At 46.0% G+C, this 20,000-nt stretch overlaps 2 protein-coding genes across 2 annotated transcripts in view; both read left to right on the top strand.

Annotated features, from left to right (window-relative positions):
- The window catches only part of LOC308172729 (NADPH--cytochrome P450 reductase-like), a 155,452-nt gene that overhangs the window by 13,261 nt on the left and 122,191 nt on the right, over positions 1-20,000 (top strand). The window lies entirely within an intron of this gene.
- The window catches only part of st14a (ST14 transmembrane serine protease matriptase a), a gene marked incomplete at its 5' end in the record, with an annotated part of 28,856 nt that continues 11,248 nt past the window's right edge, over positions 2,393-20,000 (top strand). The window contains 9 exons of the mRNA XM_080547315.1: positions 2,393-2,443; positions 6,888-7,047; positions 7,495-7,625; positions 7,917-7,987; positions 8,596-8,765; positions 9,883-9,918; positions 10,147-10,381; positions 11,270-11,412; positions 14,468-14,571. Of these exons, the coding sequence (XP_080403441.1) occupies positions 2,393-2,443; positions 6,888-7,047; positions 7,495-7,625; positions 7,917-7,987; positions 8,596-8,765; positions 9,883-9,918; positions 10,147-10,381; positions 11,270-11,412; positions 14,468-14,571 (1,101 nt within the window). The remainder of the gene's footprint in view (positions 2,444-6,887; positions 7,048-7,494; positions 7,626-7,916; positions 7,988-8,595; positions 8,766-9,882; positions 9,919-10,146; positions 10,382-11,269; positions 11,413-14,467; positions 14,572-20,000) is intronic.

A 20,000-nucleotide genomic window follows, 5' to 3' on the forward strand; every position in this document is an offset into this window, starting at 1 on the left:
ATTTGTACACACTCTGAGACTGTGTTCAGAATGGCATACTAGCACACTACTTATACTAGATATGTCGTAGATTTGAGTATGCGAGAGCGTTCACACTACACACACTACACACACACACACACACACACACACACTACACTGTGCAAAACACACTACACTACAGTATGCAAAAAAAAAGTTTACCAGCCCAATAAGTGCTCAGAATCCGCCCAAATTGATAAAAAACCAAGCCAAATATGATAGCATAATATATCATAATACATATTTTAAAAAAACTTACCAAAAAAAAGCCCTACTTCCAAACGTAGGCGGACACATGCGCAGTAGATCACTATGAATCACATAGGCAAGGCAAGGCACGTTTATTTGTATAGCACATTTCATACAACAGGGGCAATTCAAAGTACCTTCATGCAGAACACCGGTCACAACCGTTCCAAACATCAACTCACATTGTAGACTAATACTAATACTAATACTTCAGTCAGGCCAGTTGAGTTGGCAGCACTGAACATAAATAAATGAAGTGACCGCTCAAATACCAAGAAGAAGAAGGGTTTGACCTCATCTGGTAGACGGCAGCACAGACACGTCATACCTGTGAGGTCTGGTGTGAGCCTGAGAGGGGTGGGGAGGAATCATTGATTAAAAATAGGCAGGCTATTTGATTGCCACTATACTATAGATGTGTGGGGCAGTTCATTGATGGTGGTAAGGGAGGGAGTCTGATTGTTCTTCTACTAGTGGTCTCCATCCATCCATCCATCCACCCATCCATCCGTCCATCCATCCATCCATCCATCAAATGGATTCATCAGGTTTGGACTTAATGGTTTTTATGGGGCAAGCAATTGTTTGACCTTTTCCTGCAGGGCAAGATGCCACTGCGCCCACATATTCAGGGGAAACTTCCTCATCAACACAACAGTGACCAGCTATTCAAAAGCACCACACTGCTATAAGTAATTCTGTATTAGCATAACTATTACTATTGTTGGATGGAGTGTGCCAACAATTCCAAATAATCTACAGTAAGTAATGTAGTGAAGAGAAGAAGTGTTGTCCTCATCTTGGCCTAGTGGTAGGCACTAGACCCAAGTGTTTAACCCCGCCCGTCACATTGGATTCAGAAAACTTTATTGGCCATCACATTTTACAAATTGTCTTCGAATTAGGCTCAGGGTCACACCCACCATCTCAGATTGTTCTGTAATGTTTTTTGCAGCAAGAAACAGATAACATAAGTATTCCTGCATCATTATGTTGTAGAAATATACAGTCATGTGAAAAAGATAGGACACCCCATGAAAACCTTTGTCTTTTTCAACATATTCCATTATGGACATTTGATCTTCATTTTAACAATATTGAGAGATGGAGGTAACTAAACAAATAAAACTGAAAAATGATTTAAATGTCAAATGTAATTCATAGAAATGCAATTTTCTTGTGAGGAAAATGTTAGGACCTCCCCACATTTATTAATACTTAAAATGCCCAAAAATTTGAAGACAAAACACATTCATCCATCTCGAATGGCTCAAATGAAAGAAATTGAGATTTCTGGAATGACAGTGAAAAACTTTCTTCCAGCCGATGTCAGAGACATGTTTCAGACACACAGTCAGACAGACAGACAGACAGACAGACAGTCAGACAGACAGACACACAGTCAGACAGACAGACAGACAGACAGACACACAGTCAGACAGACAGACAGACAGACAGTCAGAGACGTGTTTCTGACAGACAGACAGACACATAGACAGACAGACAGTCAGACAGACAGACAGGCAGTCAGACAGACAGACAGTCAGAGACGTGTTTCTGACAGACAGACACACAGTCAGACAGACAGACACACACACACAGTCAGAGACGTGTTTCTGAACCAGCCCAACTCAGGAAACCAGCCCCAGTTCTGTCCACCAGCCCAAGTTCTGTCCACCAGCACCAGGCCCAAGCCCAATGTTACCAGCCCAATGCAACCTCCTAAACTAGCCCATACAATTGGGCTGGAAAACCGGCCATCTGGCAACACTGCCCTCAAGACGCCAACACCTGTAACCTACCCGGAAGTAGCAGGTGAGTTTCGCCCTCACCCCAGACAGGTACGCCCTGAGTCACCAGAGTTTCCCCGGAAATCTTTTTTTTAGTCGACATATCTCAATCTCTCAGTGAGACAAGGCAACGTTATCGGAGGAACCTACATTACAATCACAACATTTATTGGAACACATAGTACTATATTTTTTTTTTACTCTGTTTTCATTTTAAATCGGTTTCGGGAATTATCTCTTTTTGGATGTTTTGTGAGTCGCACTTGTGAGTCACCTGTGGCTTTTGGTCAACAAACAAACAGCGAAGGAAGGGCCTCAGTCACCTTGTCACCATGGAGCAGGACTACAGGAGCAGCGGGATGCAATACACCCCTAAGACCCGGGTAAGACTCTCTCTCTGTCTCTCTCAGTTGTAACTAGTTGCTGTTAGCCATGGTGCAGCTTTCTCGTTTGAGCTTTCATGGATCGTGTGTGTGTGTATTTATGTATGTGTGGAGGAGGGCTGAGAGATAACAGACTGTGTTATGCTCCATGTCTTAAGTGAGTGCATGAGTGCATGTCTTCAGGTTAGGTCTTAAGACGACTTAAGACATCTTGACAGACAAATTATTTTGGTTAACTTAACTAAGACATCTCAAGACATCTCAAGACAAGGTGATGGCTGGGTATGTGGTAGTAGGCTATCAGGAAGGAGAGAGGCTCTTGACCTGCATTTTCTTGATCGCACCAGTCAGGTGTTCCGTACAGGAATTGACATGACTGTCTTCATTTGGATCACACAAAGAAACCTTAAAGTTACACTTTACAAAAACAAAACAAAAACAAAACTCCCCTCTGTAACCCCCCCCCCCCCCCCCCCCCCCCCCCCAATACCAGAAACTACTGTGCAATATAATCAAGAGAATAGTGCAATGTTCTATAACAATACAATATGTTTACATTCTTGTGTTTAGGTTTACATACACTGTATATAAGTTACTAGTTAAGTTACTAGTAAACATATGTTTATATGTTTATAAAAGTACATAGTTACATGCTAACACCCCCCTGTCTATATACCCCCCTGTGAATAGGCCATATAGTGTAGGCTATATACGTTCACATAATAGATACATACTCAGATGTCTACCGATCACTTATCCCCCTATTTTTATTTATATCCCCCCTATTTATGTCTTTATGTCTGTCTCATTCTTGTTTTTTATTATCTTTAAAAAAGTATGTGTTTCTTTGTTAGCACCTAGGGCTTGCATTTAAATGTCCTTGTACCTGTTATGGCAATAAAGATCATTCATTCATTCATTCATTCATTCAAGACACATTAAGTTGCCCCTGTTCTGTTAGTCACAACAATATTATTATTTTTGAACAATATTATGATGGAATAATAGTAGTGTTGTTCTACAGTGGAGACACCTGAGCTGACTTTTAAAGAGATTCTCAGGGTTGATCACAGTGTTGACCTGAGGATGTTATTGAAACTGACTCCAGTATTCAGGCTCAGCTAACAGTTAAGATCACATGTAGCCAATCTGAGAAGCACATAGAGGGAATGTATGTAGCCAATCAGAAGCACTGCAGAGAGAGGGAATGTATGAAACCAATCAGAGATTCCCATCAAAGAGACGCGTGGATTCCATGACCCTGTCACAACATGTTCCCTACTCTACCCTAACCCTACCCCTACTACTGTGGAGGGAACAGCAAAGCACCCAATGACTGCGTTTATATGCACACCATATTCCTGTATTAATCGGAATATGGTGTGCATGTAAACGCAGTCAATGTTTATTCCAAACAGCAGCATTATGCGGGAAATAGGTTGAGCAATGTATTAGTTACAATTAGGTCTTGAATTGGGTATTTTCTTCAAATAGTATTCTCTTTCAAAATAGTCTAATGTAATGTTTCCTGTTGAGGACGGTCTGTCGCATCGGTCATATTGACACACATCCCACGTCCCAAAGTTACATCTCTCCTTTACCTGACAAATGTGAAGGTTTCACTGTGAGGGTTCGTCAAACCACACTGCCCAGAAACAAACAGGTGCCGTCTCTCTTTAACTGTGTTCCAAACATTGGCTGTAAAGTTCCATGACAGTTCTTTTGACCTTTTGATTGACACACAAGTTTACTAGACAGGCTCTTGTCTAATGGGGCTTTCCTAGCAAGGTTAGTGTCAGGAATGCCTTGGATGCTGTGTTGTAAATGGGCTGTTCCACGGAGCAGAAGTACCCTAGGACCCTAGGTTCACTTTCAAACATATGTATATATGTAACATATATGCCACACAAACTATATCAACAGAATAATGACAACTTTTTGGTTGTTTGAGCTACAGTAAGAGAACTGGATTTATATCTGGTAAAAACGAATGTAGAAATATTATATTTATATTATATACAATAGACAAGGTAATAATGTATTATTTTATCAACTTACTGTATATATATAAACAATTAATTTATAATAAAAGAAAACTCACAAAACACAAGAAACAAAAACAAAAAATGAGTTTAAAATAATAGTACGGTAACTAAGTAGTAACTAGCGTACACTTTTGGCAGCAAATATGAAACTGTCTTCTGTAGACACACAGACACCCTGCTCCTAGTCTGCCCCCACACATTCATAAACTAAATCCAGATCAGTATTTAGTACAGGGTTCCCACGGGGCCTTGAAATCCTTGAATCTTTGTGAATTTGAAGAGAAAAAAAAAATCGAGGCCTTTAAAGTTTTTGAAAATCGACATGGGTCATTGAAAGTGCTTGAATTCCCCTCTCTCTCTGTCTCTCTCTCTCTCTCTCTCTCTCTCTCTCTCTCTCTCTGTGTGTCTCTCTCTCTCTCTCTCTCCCTCTCTCTCTCTCTCTCTCTCTCTCTCTCTCTAAACTTAGCTCTCTACTTAGCTTGTCAACTAGTAAATAAGTCTCTGTATTGCTTAACTTTACACATATTTCACAATATATAGTTTTGCTGTGCTGTGGTAGAGAAGGCAAGAGACCATCTAGTGTTCACACATTCAAGCCACTCTTTTTAATTATTGTCTGTGAGCAGATAGTTCCTATTATATAAATTCTCATCTAGATCTGGCTCAAACTATGCCGTGTTGGGTCCTTGAATTTGAGGGAATTGAGTCTTGAAAGTCCTTGAAAGGTGCTTGAATGTGATGTTTCAGAAGGTGTGGGAACCCTGTTAGTAGGTCTACCTATACTTCTTACTTTTGTTAACTTCAACTATTTTTTGCTTTTCGCTTTTGGTCACAGAATGACCTGCAGACTGAATCATAACTGATAGTAGTTGACCTGTATACCTGAACATCAATGGGGTTTGATGTTGTTCAAAGACTTGTTCTGATAGATGTTTTCTTAGAGGATTTTGGACATTTGGAACCAGAAGTGAACACCTTGCTTATCTCTATGGTTGAGAAGATGGTTGAGAAACATATTTCTGACTTCAGAATGCTTCAAAAATATAGAAATATAGACTCTTAGATATATATAATATAGACTCTCAGCTTTCATTGGACACCTAGTTTGATGTTCTGAGGATTTTCACATTTTGAGCCTCTTGGGTCCCTTTACAGAACTGTCCAGATGTGAATGACCACCTAAGGGCACCACAGTCTGTGGATGCTTTTAAACGAGGCCTTAAAACCCACCTTTTTAATAGAGCCTTTTTTTAGCCTTTTAATTGAAAATGTTTATTGTTTTATCTTCCTGTGTTTAATTGTAGCAATCTTCCTGTGTTTAATTGTAGCGCTCTGAGATTTCCTATGTAAAGTGCTTTTATAAATAAAATGTATTATTATTATAATGATGTGGACTGCTGTTCTCTTTTCTTATTACTAATGTAGCAGAAGTTAGAGAGTAGTTCATTATTATAGTCAAATAAGAGATCTGCAACAGGCACTACTTTTGCACTGCTACTTGTAAATTGTTGAAATGCTTTTACATAGACAACCTGTATGTATGATAATTGATGACATTTGTATTGAGTGAGTAAGTCTTGGAAGGGTGCATTCTGGGAGAATCTTGTCACTCTGACAGGCTGGGTCTTGTGTTTGTTGTTTTTATTGATGTTGCCTATTGGCCAATGCCTGACTTTTTATTTATGTTCAGTGCTGAATTATTATCCACCAGTGAAGCCATATCAATGAGATTGAGATTTTGGTTAATTTCATTCAAAGTTGGATTTCAATTGTGCTATAGATAAGCGTTTTGTAATGTTATGAGCAGTAAACATAGAACATTCTAGTAATTACGTTATCCCTCAACTTCCTCAAGTAGCTAAGTAGCTGGTTTCTAACAGGTTTGGCAAGATCTAACACCCCTCCCCCCTCCTCCCTCCCACGATGACTCCCTCAGCTGCCAGGACTGCTCTACACTTTGAAATGTATCAGACTGACTTGAATAATCTTCCTTGCTTTTCAAAGTGATTACATTGTCCCAATAGATTGTTCCAAAGCACGGCATAACAGGCCTGCACCATTCTTAGAGTAGCCTACTGTCTTGTTCATTCTCACTATCTCACCCCATGTTGTGTCAGGTATGGGGACCTTACTGTGTGGTAGTGGAGGTCACAGACAGACACGTGCACTAGTTGTTCATCTACCTAGTGTGCTAGTTGGGAGAGAAAACATTTCTCTCTTCTCCATTTTGTTAAAAGAGAAACTGAAAGCCGGCATCGCACCACTACTGTGTCCTAGCACCGTGGGATAGTACAGCATTGTTCATCATTTTGGATATAAAATACAATTGAATTACATTTTTTGCAGGTATGTTTGTTGTATATTTAATGAAACTACAAAACTCTCTCTGTCTCTCTCAGGACATGGACTGGGACTCCTCTGTCCAGTTCCTGCCGGCGTCCGACACTAAGAACCTGGAGAAGAAGAAGGGTCCGGGGAGGGTGGGGGCGGTGGTCGGCGTGGTGATCTTTGCTGCTGTTATCGCTCTCATGACGGGGCTGCTGGTCTGGCACTTCCACTGTGAGTACCCCCACCCCCGACCACGGCCCAGTATGACCCCCCCCCCTCCACAGCCCAGTATGAACTCCCTCCAGGGGAAAAGTCATGTATAAGCAGTTTGAAGTCAGAGGGTTCGACAGTAACGGTTGCCCGATCGCCCGGGGCAAGTAAAACAAGCTGTTGTTCTTCCTGCACACCGACACGCTTCCTTACTTGCCCCGGGCAATCGGGCAACCGTTAATGTCGAACCGTGTTTAAGTAGCCATTATTTTAAATTGGGACCATAGTAGTCATTCCAGGTTATAGGTTTTTGCCAATGTGTGAAATCTTTCTCCATGTGAATCTGTTGTACGATTTTATGTCATGAGGACTTTGGATGCAAATTAGCTCACAGCTAAATCTGACATATTTACTATCCATCCATCCATCCATCCATCCATCCATCCATCTATCCATGTGAACCTGTAGTCCGTAAGGACGTGCGGATCAGGAAGATGTACAGCGGTTCTATCCGGATCACTAACCAGGTGTTTGAGAACGCCTATGAGGACTCCAACAGCACCCAGTACTCAGCCCTGGCCGGCCAGGTGATCACACAGGTAACTTTCACAACAATACGTTTTCTTGTTTTGTTATTTGAATTACTGAAAGGAAGTTTCATTGGTTCACTCCAGGGTTCCCGCGCTGGTCTTAAATCCAGCAATCCAACCTATAAGGCCTAAAAAGGTCTCAAATTTCAGTTATTCTGTGTAAAAATGAGGTGCTAGGTCTTACAAATGAGATCCTGCAAGGAAATCAGTCCGACCACGTCTATTTACTTGTTTTGTTATTTGAATTACTGAAAGGATGCTTCATTGGTTCACTCATTCCTTTAACTTTGTCTCTTTCAGCTTAAAACCATCTATTCCAAGACCCCCCAGCTAGCAAAATACTACATCGGCTCCACTGTTCAAGCCTTCAGGTAGGACAGTGAGTTTGGGGTCAGAGTTCAGCTGGGTGATAGTCATCTCAGTTGTCCATCGTCGCATGCTAATTTATTAATGACCATAGTGTGGCAGCTCGTGTTACCTGTGAGCATGCTACTTCATCCTGTCCTCCCTGTGTGGTCGTAGTGAAGGCAGTGTGATTGACCATAGTGTGGCAGCTAGAATGTGTTAGCTGTGGCTGTGAGCATGCTACTTGCTACTGTACTGTGAACATTCTAAACCTGCTAACTGCGACACTTTAATGAATGTGCAACAAATATTATGTGCAATATGACAACCCATGTGTACATAAGGTTCAGATATAGGAAAAAGTTAGGATATTTATAGCATAGCATAGTGTACAGCACAGTGTTTTATTGTATAGTATAGTAGTATAGTATAGTAGATAGTGTACATAGCCTTTATTTATGTCAACCTCTTGTTTTTAGTCTTTTTTCCAAGCACCAGGGGAGCCCCCCCTCCTAAATTTCATTGTATGGTACCTGTACTGTATTAATGACAATAAAGACCATTCATTCATTCATGCATTCATTCATTCATTCATTCATTCATACTTCATCCTGTCCTCCCTGTGTGGTGGTAGTGAAGGCAGTGTGATCGCGTACTACCTGTCTGAGTTCAGAGTCCCGGCGGCGCAGGAGGCAGCGGTGGACAGGACCATGTCCTCCATGGACAAGCTGGTGGACAAAGAACAGCGCAGCCTCTTGAACAGACCAGGGAACGCCCTGATGTTTGATGACGTCGTGTCTTCAGGTAGGGTCACACAGCCGCCTCTGGCCTGCCTCTGTTTCACTAGGGAACACCCTGCCTCTGTTACACTATGAACACCCTGCCTCTGTTACACTATGAACACCCTGCCTCTGTTTCACTATGAACACCCTGCCTCTGTTTCACTATGAACACCCTGTCTCTGTTTCACTATGAACACCCTGCCTCTGTTACACTATGAACACCCTGTCTCTGTTTCACTATGAACACCCTGCCTCTGTTTCACTATGAACACCCTGCCTCTGTTACACTATGAACACCCTGCCTCTGTTTCACTATGAACACCCTGCCTCTCTTTCACTATGAACACCCTGTCTCTGTTACACTATGAACACCCTGTCTCTGTTTCACTATGAACACCCTGCCTCTGTTACACTATGAACACCCTGCCTCTGTTTCACTATGAACACCCTGCCTCTGTTTCACTATGAACACCCTGCCTCTGTTTCACTATGAACACCCTGCCTCTGTTTCACTATGAACACCCTGCCTCTGTTTCACTATGAACATCCTGCCTCTGTTTCACTATGAACACCCTGCCTCTCTTTCACTATGAACACTCTGCCTCTGTTTCACTATGAACACCCTCTCTCTCTTTCACTATGAACACCCTGCCTCTGTTTCACTATGAACACCCTGCCTCTGTTTCACTATGAACACCCTGCCTCTCTTTCACTATGAACACCCTGCCTCTGTTTCACTATGAACACCCTGCCTCTGTTTCACTATGAACACCCTGCCTCTGTTTCACTATGAACACTCTGCCTCTGTTTCACTATGAACACCCTGTAGGGAAATGTGTCTCTGCTGCAGTTGATCCTTATGATTGTGGCTATCATTTACATGCATCCTGTACTGGTTATGTATATGCGTATATATATACATTCATGCAGGGTTCCCACGGGTCCTTGAAATCCTTGAAAGTTTGTGAATTTGAGAAAAAGAAATCAAGGACTTTCAATTTCAAGCACTCTTAATATTGTCCTGTTTGTTATGTAGCTAATGATCTGAGCACAAGATAGAGATTGAGATTGTGTCTGTTATCTTATTGTGTCTGTTATCTTATTGTGTCTGTTGTCTTATTGTGTCTGTTGTCTTGCAGCGCTGGACTCTCGTATGTTCACAACTTCATTCAGTGGTGAGTCTGTTTCTGTTTCTACTCTTTCATGTCAGAGTAAGAGTCAGTAGGAGGCTTACAAAGACCATTTTGGGGGCAGGACTTTTCTTTTAGGACTTTTAATTTAGCATGCACAGTAAATGTAATGAATCACCATGAAATATGACATGTTATGTACAACTCTGTGAGTCGTTGTGTGGTTGATATCCATATCCTGTGAGCGTGTGAGTGAGTCAGTGTTTCCTTTAGATTATTACAGATACTCAGAACACACCCGGGCCAATAAAATCGGTGTGATTCAGTCTCCTGGCTTCCCCAACAAGCCGTACACCCCCAACACCCTCATCCAATGGCAGCTGAGAGCCGACCCGGGTCATGTGGTCAAGCTGGACTTTGACACCTTCAACCTAGAGGAGGACTGCCGCAACGACTTTGTCAAAATCTACGACTCTCTGGTGGCCATCGAGAGCCGCATCATGGATGAGTGAGTCTGTAGTTAACCTAACTTAACCCTAACCCACAGGATGAGTGAGTCTGTAGTTAACCTAACCCTAACTTAGTTATTTTTTCTGAGTGGGGCAGTCCCACTCATATTTTTCATTTTTATTGACAGATCAGTATAGATTATGACAGGAATGATGGGTGAGAGAGAGAGGAGGGATGACATGCAGGATATGTCCCTGGCCGGAATCGAACCGGGGACCCTGCGGTTACATGCGCTTAACCCACTACGCCACCTAAGCGCCCCCCTAACCCTAACTTAACCCTAAGCCAGAGGCTGTTGTCAAACTGTCAAGTAGGAGTAGATAAATAACTACTTCACATTCTGTTAACACTAGAACAGTTGTGCCTATTGCACCTACTATAAGAGCCGCCTCAGGGGTCAAATGACCATATTTACAATGGAAAGCTGCTATTTACACACAACGACCACTAGTTGGCCACTTGTAAATTAGCCTGCCTCCTACACAGAAAAATAGCTTCATACTAGCTTATCCTGATGTGATTTAGAAAATGTAAGGATACTGGGGTGGTAGAACACACATATCTAGGAAAAGTCATGAAAGGAGGGTCCTGAGTGCAAAGAAAACACTTTTCTTTACTCACAGACCCCTCATGGCTGTTCTAGTGTTAAACATTCTGTTGTGTTTTTTTGATATTATTGTGAATCTTTTGAAATCCCGAACACTTGTCTATGGCTTGGGATGGGTTTTGGAAAATGCTTGATGTTGGTGAGAAGCTTATCTCTAGAATACAAGGCCCTCTACTGGTCAGATGTACGGTACTACAGGTGAACAGGGTAGGATGAATTGTGTATGATGTTTTTATGTTCATAGTAAAAAACTAAACTGTGCTTTTACCTTCCTGGCAGGATCTGTGGCTACTTCTCCCCTAGCGACCCTTTGACCTTCCTGTCCTCTCGTAACGTCATGCTGGTAACCTTGGTTACTAACGAGAAGAGGAACTTCCCCGGACTCAGAGCCCACGTCTCCCAGATCCCCCGCGGCAGCAAAGGTACAGTCCAGAAGGACAGACTGATGGCAGACAGACTGATGACAGACAGACTGATGACAGACAGACTGATGACAGACAGACTGATGACAGACAGACTGATGACAGACAGACTGACTGACACTCCACACACACATGAGGGCCGGCTGTGGCGCAGGAGGTAGAGCTGCCGTCTAATGATCGCAAGGTTGGCAGATCGGCGGTTCGAGCCCCGGCTGGCCACATGTCGAAGTGTCCTTGGCCAAGACACTGAACTAGGGGTGGGACGATTAGAAAATGTCATGTCACGATTATCGTGGGCAAAATAATCGCGATCCACGATATTATCGCGAGAATTTAAAAAAAAAAAAAAAAAAAACTTTTTTTTAGAATGCCAATAAAACACACTGTAATCACTTTAACTTAGATTTTGTTGTATTTTTATTGAATCATGTTAATAACATTGACATCATTTTAAAAACATCTTGACAAAAATAAAAATCTTTAATAAAATCTTAAATAAGGTAATGATAAATTATAAGGTATCACTGCATAAATAAAGGAAAAAAATACTGTCAAACAAAACTTGAACACTGACACTTTTCTGTCATCAAACTGAGTGCTAGCCTTGTGGCTTAGAGACTTGAAAGCTTCAAGATAGGTTAAAGTGCAAAAATGTCAACAAAATGTTCACTTTTTCTGCCTTTAGCTGTGCTCGGAGAGGTGTGAGTATGTGCCCACTGGCACTAAACACTCTCTCTGAAGGAACACTCGTTGCAGGTATGCATAGAAGCCTGCGTGCAACCCTGGAAAGGTGAGGCAATGGACACGGGGCCGATGCAGCCATGGTGAGAAGGCTAGCATACGTTAGTGACTGACTGACAAGGCTGACTTGACAGTCACGTTACCCATGCAGGCTGAACAATCGCGCGAGACAAATTTCTGTGAGGATATTCGCGCACGGCTCATGTGAGAAATCTCAATTATATTACTATTTATTTATAACATACGATTATTACATCCTCCCTCTCGCCAGTTTGGGGCAACATAGACTTCTCCCCTGGTGCCACGGATAGGGGTTTCAAGCGGTGGGACAGCAAAGGGATGGTTACTATCGGACATTTATATGATACGGAAATACTACTTTCATTTGACCAATTATGTAAGAAATATGACCTACCACGAAATGAGTTTTTCAGATACCTTCAGATACGAAGTTTTTTAAATAGCCAAAAAGACACTGGCCTCTGTCACCAACCCTCTCCGCTGGAGGAGATAGTCTCTGCTGGAAAGACGAGAGGCATTCTGGGGCTTGGGTATAGAGCACTTTCGAAATATGATAAAGGCAAACCTGCATTTACGCCCAAAGACTGGAATAATGACCTGAACATTAATACTGATGCAGCAACTTGGTCACTAATATGGCAATCGGCAAACGACATCTCAATCTGTAATAGGACGAAGGAAACGCAATTTAGACTACTACAACGTTTGCAGATTACTCCCCAACTTAGACATAAAATGGATCATAACAAATCGGAAATGTGTACAAAGTGTATTACCGAGGTTGGGAGCTTTGTTCATTGTGTTTGGACTTGTAGATATATAGATGATTACTGGAAAGGTATAGTGGATAAAATTCATCTAATTCTAGATGTTACATTGGATAAGGACCCCATGTGTCTATTGTTTGGGTTGCCAGACAAACAACTTAAAAGTATGCATTCCAAAAGACTTCTGTGTATCCTCACTTTTTGTGCAAGGAAAAATATATTGCTGAAATGGATAGACTGCAAACCGCCTACAATAGCTGGATGGCACAAGGTAATTTTTGATATGATTCCTATGGAATATCTGACATAAGTGTAAGATAAAGACATTCTATAAGATTTGGTCTCCGTTCTTAGATTATATTGGTACCAGACTGGCTGCCATTGTAATGAAAGGTTTGGTGGATTACACTCAAGAAAGTACACAAGACTAATGTGTAACAGATCTACAATGTATGGGTCACAATATTATTTACTGTGCTGGTGTTGTGCTGCCGCTGTGTTTAGGACTGTAAGACATGGATGCTGTCCATGGAGGACGGAGGATGGGGGTGATCCCCCCATATATTATGGCATTTGTTGTCATTTTCTTTTCTGTTTATTTCTGATATGTGACATGGCCTCCTCCCCCCCTGTTTTTTTGTTTTTGTTTTGTTTTGTTTGTCTTTGTTTTTTGTTTGTAAAAAAAAAGAGAAAGAAAATGTTCTGTTATTGTTTATGGACAATGTACTGCATAACAAAGTGCAAAACTAGTTTTCTACTATAAATGGGACAATAACCTCCCCCACGGATACTAGTTGTTGTTGTTATGTCCTGTTGTGTACATGTCTCTGTGAAACTCAATAAAAATATTAACAACAACAACAAAAAAACACATAGGTCACATACATTAATACATACAATAAAAACAGACAGATCAAATCATGATACAGGTGATGGTACTCCTGCTGGGCATTGCTGCCTGACGCACCTCCAACAGTGCCTTTAGAACAGGTGTGCTGTGACACCTCACTGAACACCTATGTGGGCCTAACTGGGTCATCAGCTGGGGACCACCAGTCAGACAAAGCAGTGTTTATAAAATGTAGTGCCTATTTAAAAAGTCCAGTCATTTAAAAATAATTAAAAAAAAAAAAAAAAAAAAACGATTATGACGATTATTCAACTAATTAAAATTCTCCACGATAAAGTTATCGCGGGTGTTTTTATCGCGATTAACGATAAACACGATAATCGTCCCATCCCTACACTGAACCCCAAATTGCTCCCAGTGAGCGGGCCGGCGGCGCCTTGCATGGTAGATTGCCGCCATTGGTGTGTGAATGTGTGTGTGAATGGGTGAATGAGAGGCCGTTGTAAAGAGCTTTGGAATAAGCCGCTATATAAGTGCAGTCCGTTTACCATTTACCATTTACCATTTAAAGAGACACTCCGTCAAAATATGGGGGGGGCTTTGAGTCTCACATTCTCTAGCTCAGGTACCAAACGCTTAAAACATGTTTATCTGCACGTCCTGTGATGGTTTTTAGATCTGGCGTGTGGCGGTCAACTGTCTGGAGAAACGGGTCGCTTCACATCTCCAAACTACCCAAACTACTACCCCCCCAACGCCTACTGTGAATGGACCATCAAGGTAAGAGCAGGAAGCTACAGCATGCAGACACTCTTGGGTATTGTAATGGATGTTTAACATGTATGTATTGTATGTATGCATGGTCTATCCATTCTCACACAGAGTGTAACACTAGATTTCCATGGAGTAATTCCTGTGGGAGGGTTGAGTCTGGCTGTCCTGTTTATGAACACAGGGCTCTGGTTGGCTGTCCTGTTTATGAACACAGGGCTCTGGTTGGCTGTCCTGTTTATGAACACAGAGCTCTGGTTGGCTGTCCTGTTTATGAACACAGGGCTCTGGTTGGCTGTCCTGTTTATGAACACAGGTCTCTGTCCTGTTTATGAACACAGGGCTCTGGTTGGCTGTCCTGTTTATGAACACAGGGCTCTGGTTGGCTGTCCTGTTTATGAACACAGGGCTCTGGTTGGCTGTTCTGTTTATGAACACAGGGCTCTGGTTGGCTGTTCTGTTTATGAACACAGAGCTCTGGTTGGCTGTTCTGTTTATGAACACAGGGCTCTGGTTGGCTGTTCTGTTTATGAACACAGGGCTCTGGTTGGCTGTTCTGTTTATGAACACAGAGCTCTGGTTGGCTGTTCTGTTTATGAACACAGAGCTCTGGTTGGCTGTTCTGTTTATGAACACAGAGCTCTGGTTGAGGGCCTTGCGTTAATGGACAGTGATGGAGTGCAGACTCGTTCTCAATGTTGTGACTATGTCGACAGTACAGTATACCCAGTGTACAATGTGGAAGGTTGGTGTCAGTCTTTGAAAGCTTCTCATTGTGAGGTTGATCTGACTGCCCAACTCGAGTTGTTAAAGACCATTTATTTAATAAATATTATACTGTGGGAAGTGCAACAAAGAGACGACAGACGTAGGTTGGAGTCGAGGATGTTTACTTCTCTCACTTCTGCTACATGCTAACATACACTCTCAGTGACAACCATAATAACCCACCCGGAACCGGAAACCCTTGCCCCTTTAACCCCCACTCTTAAAGGTACAAACCCTTCTTGGTGAATGTCTCTTAATGTGAATCACCACACAGGCCCCCCCAGAATTCACCAACCCAGAAGGTACAAAAAACCAAGATAACCATTAAAAGTCCAACTGAACAGGCAATCCATGAACAGTACTACAGTTAACGTGGCGGGGGGCGGATCAAGCGGCCGAAACGGCTGCGCTTTGCAGGAGGGGGATTAAGGGTGAGAACTGGAACTGGAGCTGGAACTGGAACTGGAACTGGAGCCCGGGCCATGGAAGGGACTGGGGCAGGGACAGAGGTTGGGGCAGGGACAGAGGTTGGGGTAGGGGGCCGCCCCCGCCGCGGGGGTAGGGCCAACTGAACTGGCTCGTCAATGTTCAAGTGAGCAGGCTTGAGACGGTCTATAGCGACCCGCTCTGACCTGCCCCCCATGTCCACCACAAAGTGCTTAGCGCCCGCCTCCAGGACACGGAAGGGCCCGTCGTAGGGGGGCCGCAGTGGAGCCCGATGGCTGTCGTGTCGGATGAACACGTACTTAGCCAATGGCAGGTCCCTGGGGACGTAGGACTGGGGGAGGCAGTGACGTGATGTCGGAATGGGGACGAGGTCATTCACAATGCCCCGGAACACAGTTCTATGAGAGGCGGCCGACCAGGGAGCTGCAGCCTCTGGAAGAAACTCCCCAGGAACCCGCAGTGGCTGGCCATACACCAGCTCGGCGGACGAGGCCTGGAGATCCTCTTTGGGGGCAGAGCGAAGACCGAGCATGACCCACGGGAGGCGGTCCACCCAGCCACTGTCCATCAGGCTGGCCCGAAGAGCGGCCTTCATGTCCCGATGGAACCGCTCACAAAGTCCATTGCCCTGCGGGTGGTACGCCGTAGTGCGGTGGATCTTCACCCCCAGGTGCTCAGCAACCGTAGTCCAGAGCTCCGAGGTGAACTGGGGGCCCCTGTCGCTCGTGATGTCACCTGGTGTGCCAAAGCGGGCCACCCAGCACCCAATGAACGCCCGGGCCACCTCCGCTGCCGTAGTAGAGGCCAGGGGAACAGCTTCTGGCCACCTGGTGGTCCGGTCCACCATGGTGAGGAGGTAGGTATATCCGTGAGACGGGGGCAGGGGGCCTACCAGGTCCACATGCACGTGGTCAAAACGCCTCTCTGGCACCACAAACGGTGCCAAAGGGGCTTTGGTATGGCGGTGCACCTTAGCGCGCTGACATGCCACACACGAGCCAGCCCAGGTTCTAACGTCCCTCCGGAGGCCAGGCCAAACAAACTTAATCCCCACCAATTTAGCCGAGGCTTTCACCCCCGGGTGGGAAAGGCCGTGGATGGTGTTGAAAACCCTGCGCCGCCAGGCAGCCGGCACCATAGGACGTGGTTGGCCGGTGGAGACGTCGCAGAGGAGAGTGGCTTTGGCCGCGTCGAACACCACGTCCTCCAGCTGCAGTGCAGTAGGAGCGACCCGGTAGGCCTGAATGTCAGAGTCTGCGGCTTGGTCCGCCGCCATGGCGGCATAGTCGAGTCCTAAGTGAACAGACCCGACGACCGCCCGTGAGAGGCAGTCGGCGACGAAGTTGTCCTTGCCCGCCAAGTGCTGGATGTCCGTGGTGAACTCGGAGATCGCCGAGAGCTGACGCTGCTGACGCCCAGACCATGGCTCCGAGGTCTTGGCCATGGAGAATGTCAGTGGCTTGTGGTCCACGAAGGCGGTGAACTGGCGGCCCTCTAACAGGAATCTAAAGTGTCTGGTGGCCAGGAAAAGACCCAGCAGTTCCCTGTCAAAGGTGCTGTACTTGCGCTCGTTGTCGCGGAGCTGTTTGCTGAAGAAGGCCAGCGGCTGCCAAGCCCCGTTCACCCACTGCTCGCACACCGCCCCCACTGCATAGTCAGAGGCGTCCGTCGTGAGGGCGACCGGGGCCGTGGGAGACGGGTGCGCCAGTAGAGCAGCGTTAGCCAGCGCGTTCTTAGCAGCCCCGAAAGCCTTGTCCATCTCCGGGGACCAGTCCAACACGTCCTTGGGCCCTTTTCCCCGCAGGGTCTCGTACAAGGGACGCATGAGGTGGGCGGCATGGGGAATAAAACGGTTGTAAAAATTCACCATGCCCAGGAACTCTTGTAGAGACTGTATCGTGCGGGGACGGGGGAAACTGGTGATGGCCTCCACTCTGGCGGGAAGAGGGGCGGCTCCCTGCGGAGCGACATGGTGTCCGAGGAAGGTGATGGATGACTGCCCGAACTGGCACTTGGCTGGGTTTACAATGAGGCCGTGGGCCCTGAGCCGCTCAAACAACTGCCGGAGATGTGTCATGTGCTCCTCCATGGACGCGCTGGCCACCAGAATGTCATCCAGGTAAACAAACATGAATGGCATGTCTCGGAGCACAGAGTCCATCAGGCGCTGAAACGTCTGCGCCGCCCCTTTGAGGCCAAAAGGCATTCGCAGAAACTCGAAAAGTCCAAAGGGTGTGATGACAGCCGTCTTTGGCACATCCTGCGGATGGACCGGCACCTGGTGGTACCCGCGCACCAGGTCCACCTTGGAAAAAATGACGGCCCCCGCCAGGTGGGCAGAGAAGTCCTGTATGTGTGGAACGGGGTACCGGTCGGGGGTTGTGGCGTTATTCAGGCGACGGAAATCGCCGCAGGGGCGCCAACCCCCGTCGGCCTTAGTCACCATATGTAGGGGGGAAGCCCACGGGCTCTTTGAGCGGCGCACGATGCCGAGTCGCTCCATGGTCGAAAACTCCCCTCTGGCGATTGCAAGCTTGGCCGCGTCGAGGCGTCGGGCCCGGGCATAGACTGGGGGGCCCACGGTGGTGATATGGTGCTCTACGCCGTGCTTAGCCACCTCCGCTGAGAACGTGGGTGTAGTGAGGTCAGGGAAACCGGCGAGCAGGCGTTGATATGGATCCCCGGTGGCCAGCGTGTTTGCCAGGCAAAGCGCTCCCGCCCCCCCCAGCGTACAGGGGTACGAAGCAAAAGAGAGGGCATCGATCAGGCGACAGTTCTTAATATCCACCAGCAGGTTAAAAGCACAGAGGAAGTCCGCGCCCAGAAGTGGCGTGGATACAGCAGCCATAACAAAGTCCCAGCCGAAACGGCGCCCGCCAAAACACACTTCCACATACCTGATGCCAAATGTTCGTATGGGTGTGCCATTAGCGGCGTCCATCTGGGGGCCGTGTCCGCCGGCCATGGTGTCCACTGCCTGCGCTGGCAGGATGCTGCGTTGAGCGCCTGAGTCGACCAGCAACCGCCGGCCAGATAAGGAGTCGGCGACGAACAACAGCTTGCAGTCACGGCCGGCGCCCATAGCCGCTAATGAGCGCCGGCCCTGGCGTTTCCCTGTACCCTGAAACTGCATGGCTTGCGACACTGCTTGGCCTTGGACCCAAACCTTGCATGGTAGTAACAGAGCCCGTCGTCGGCTTGGCGGCGGGCCGTCACCGCGGCCGCGGTGTCTGTATAGTCCTCCAGGGGTGGAGGTGGGGTCAAGTGGTCTGGGTGGGGCAGCAGCGCATGGATAAACTGCTGCCGGTTAGCGAGGTACACCCTGTCGGCCTCCGCAGCCAGAGAACGATAATCCTTGGTGGAGGAGAGGGGGGAACTGGCCAGTGCTGTGCGCACAGGCGCCGGGAGCTGCCGCAGGAAAATGTGTGTAAACAAGAACGAGGGATCAGCTGATCCCAGCACCGACAACATTCTCTCCATCAACTCCGACGGTTTGCCGTCGCCGAGGCCATTGAGTGACAGCAGGCGGTCTGCTTTCTCTAATTCTGACAGCTCATAAAGTTTCAGCAGGAATGTCTTCAATGCACCGTACATGCCGACAGCCGGTGGATCCTCTAACAGCATCATCGCGCGCGCCGTTGTCGAGGCATCTAACGCAGACACCACATGGAAATATTTAGTCCCATCCTGCGTTATCCCTCTCAGCCGGAATTGGGCTTCTATGTGGTGAAACCACGCCCGTGGGTTCTGCTGCCAAAAGTCGGGCAGCTTGACGGTTGCAGCGTATATGTTAGCATAGTCCGGTGCGGGCAACGCGGCGGCGTTACCGGGGTTCTGGACAGACATCTCGTTCGCTTTCGTCAGGGTCACCAATGTGGGAAGTGCAACAAAGAGACGACAGACGTAGGTTGGAGTCGAGGATGTTTACTTCTCTCACTTCTGCTACATGCTAACATACACTCTCAGTGACAACCATAATAACCCACCCGGAACCGGAAACCCTTGCCCCTTTAACCCCCACTCTTAAAGGTACAAACCCTTCTTGGTGAATGTCTCTTAATGTGAATCACCACAATACTTAGATTTAAAGCAAGTTACTATCTTGAGTCTCATTAAAATCCACGACAGTACAGTGGCCAGGGGTGGTCTAGTGCCGCGGTCTACAGTATATATACACACATATGCCCATGTCGGCATGGGTTCGACTCCAGCCCATGCCCTGC

The sequence above is a fragment of the Nansenia antarctica genome (assembly GCF_963989245.1).
Source record: "Nansenia antarctica genome assembly, chromosome: 17".
In the NCBI taxonomy this organism is placed as follows: domain Eukaryota; kingdom Metazoa; phylum Chordata; class Actinopteri; order Argentiniformes; family Microstomatidae; genus Nansenia; species Nansenia antarctica.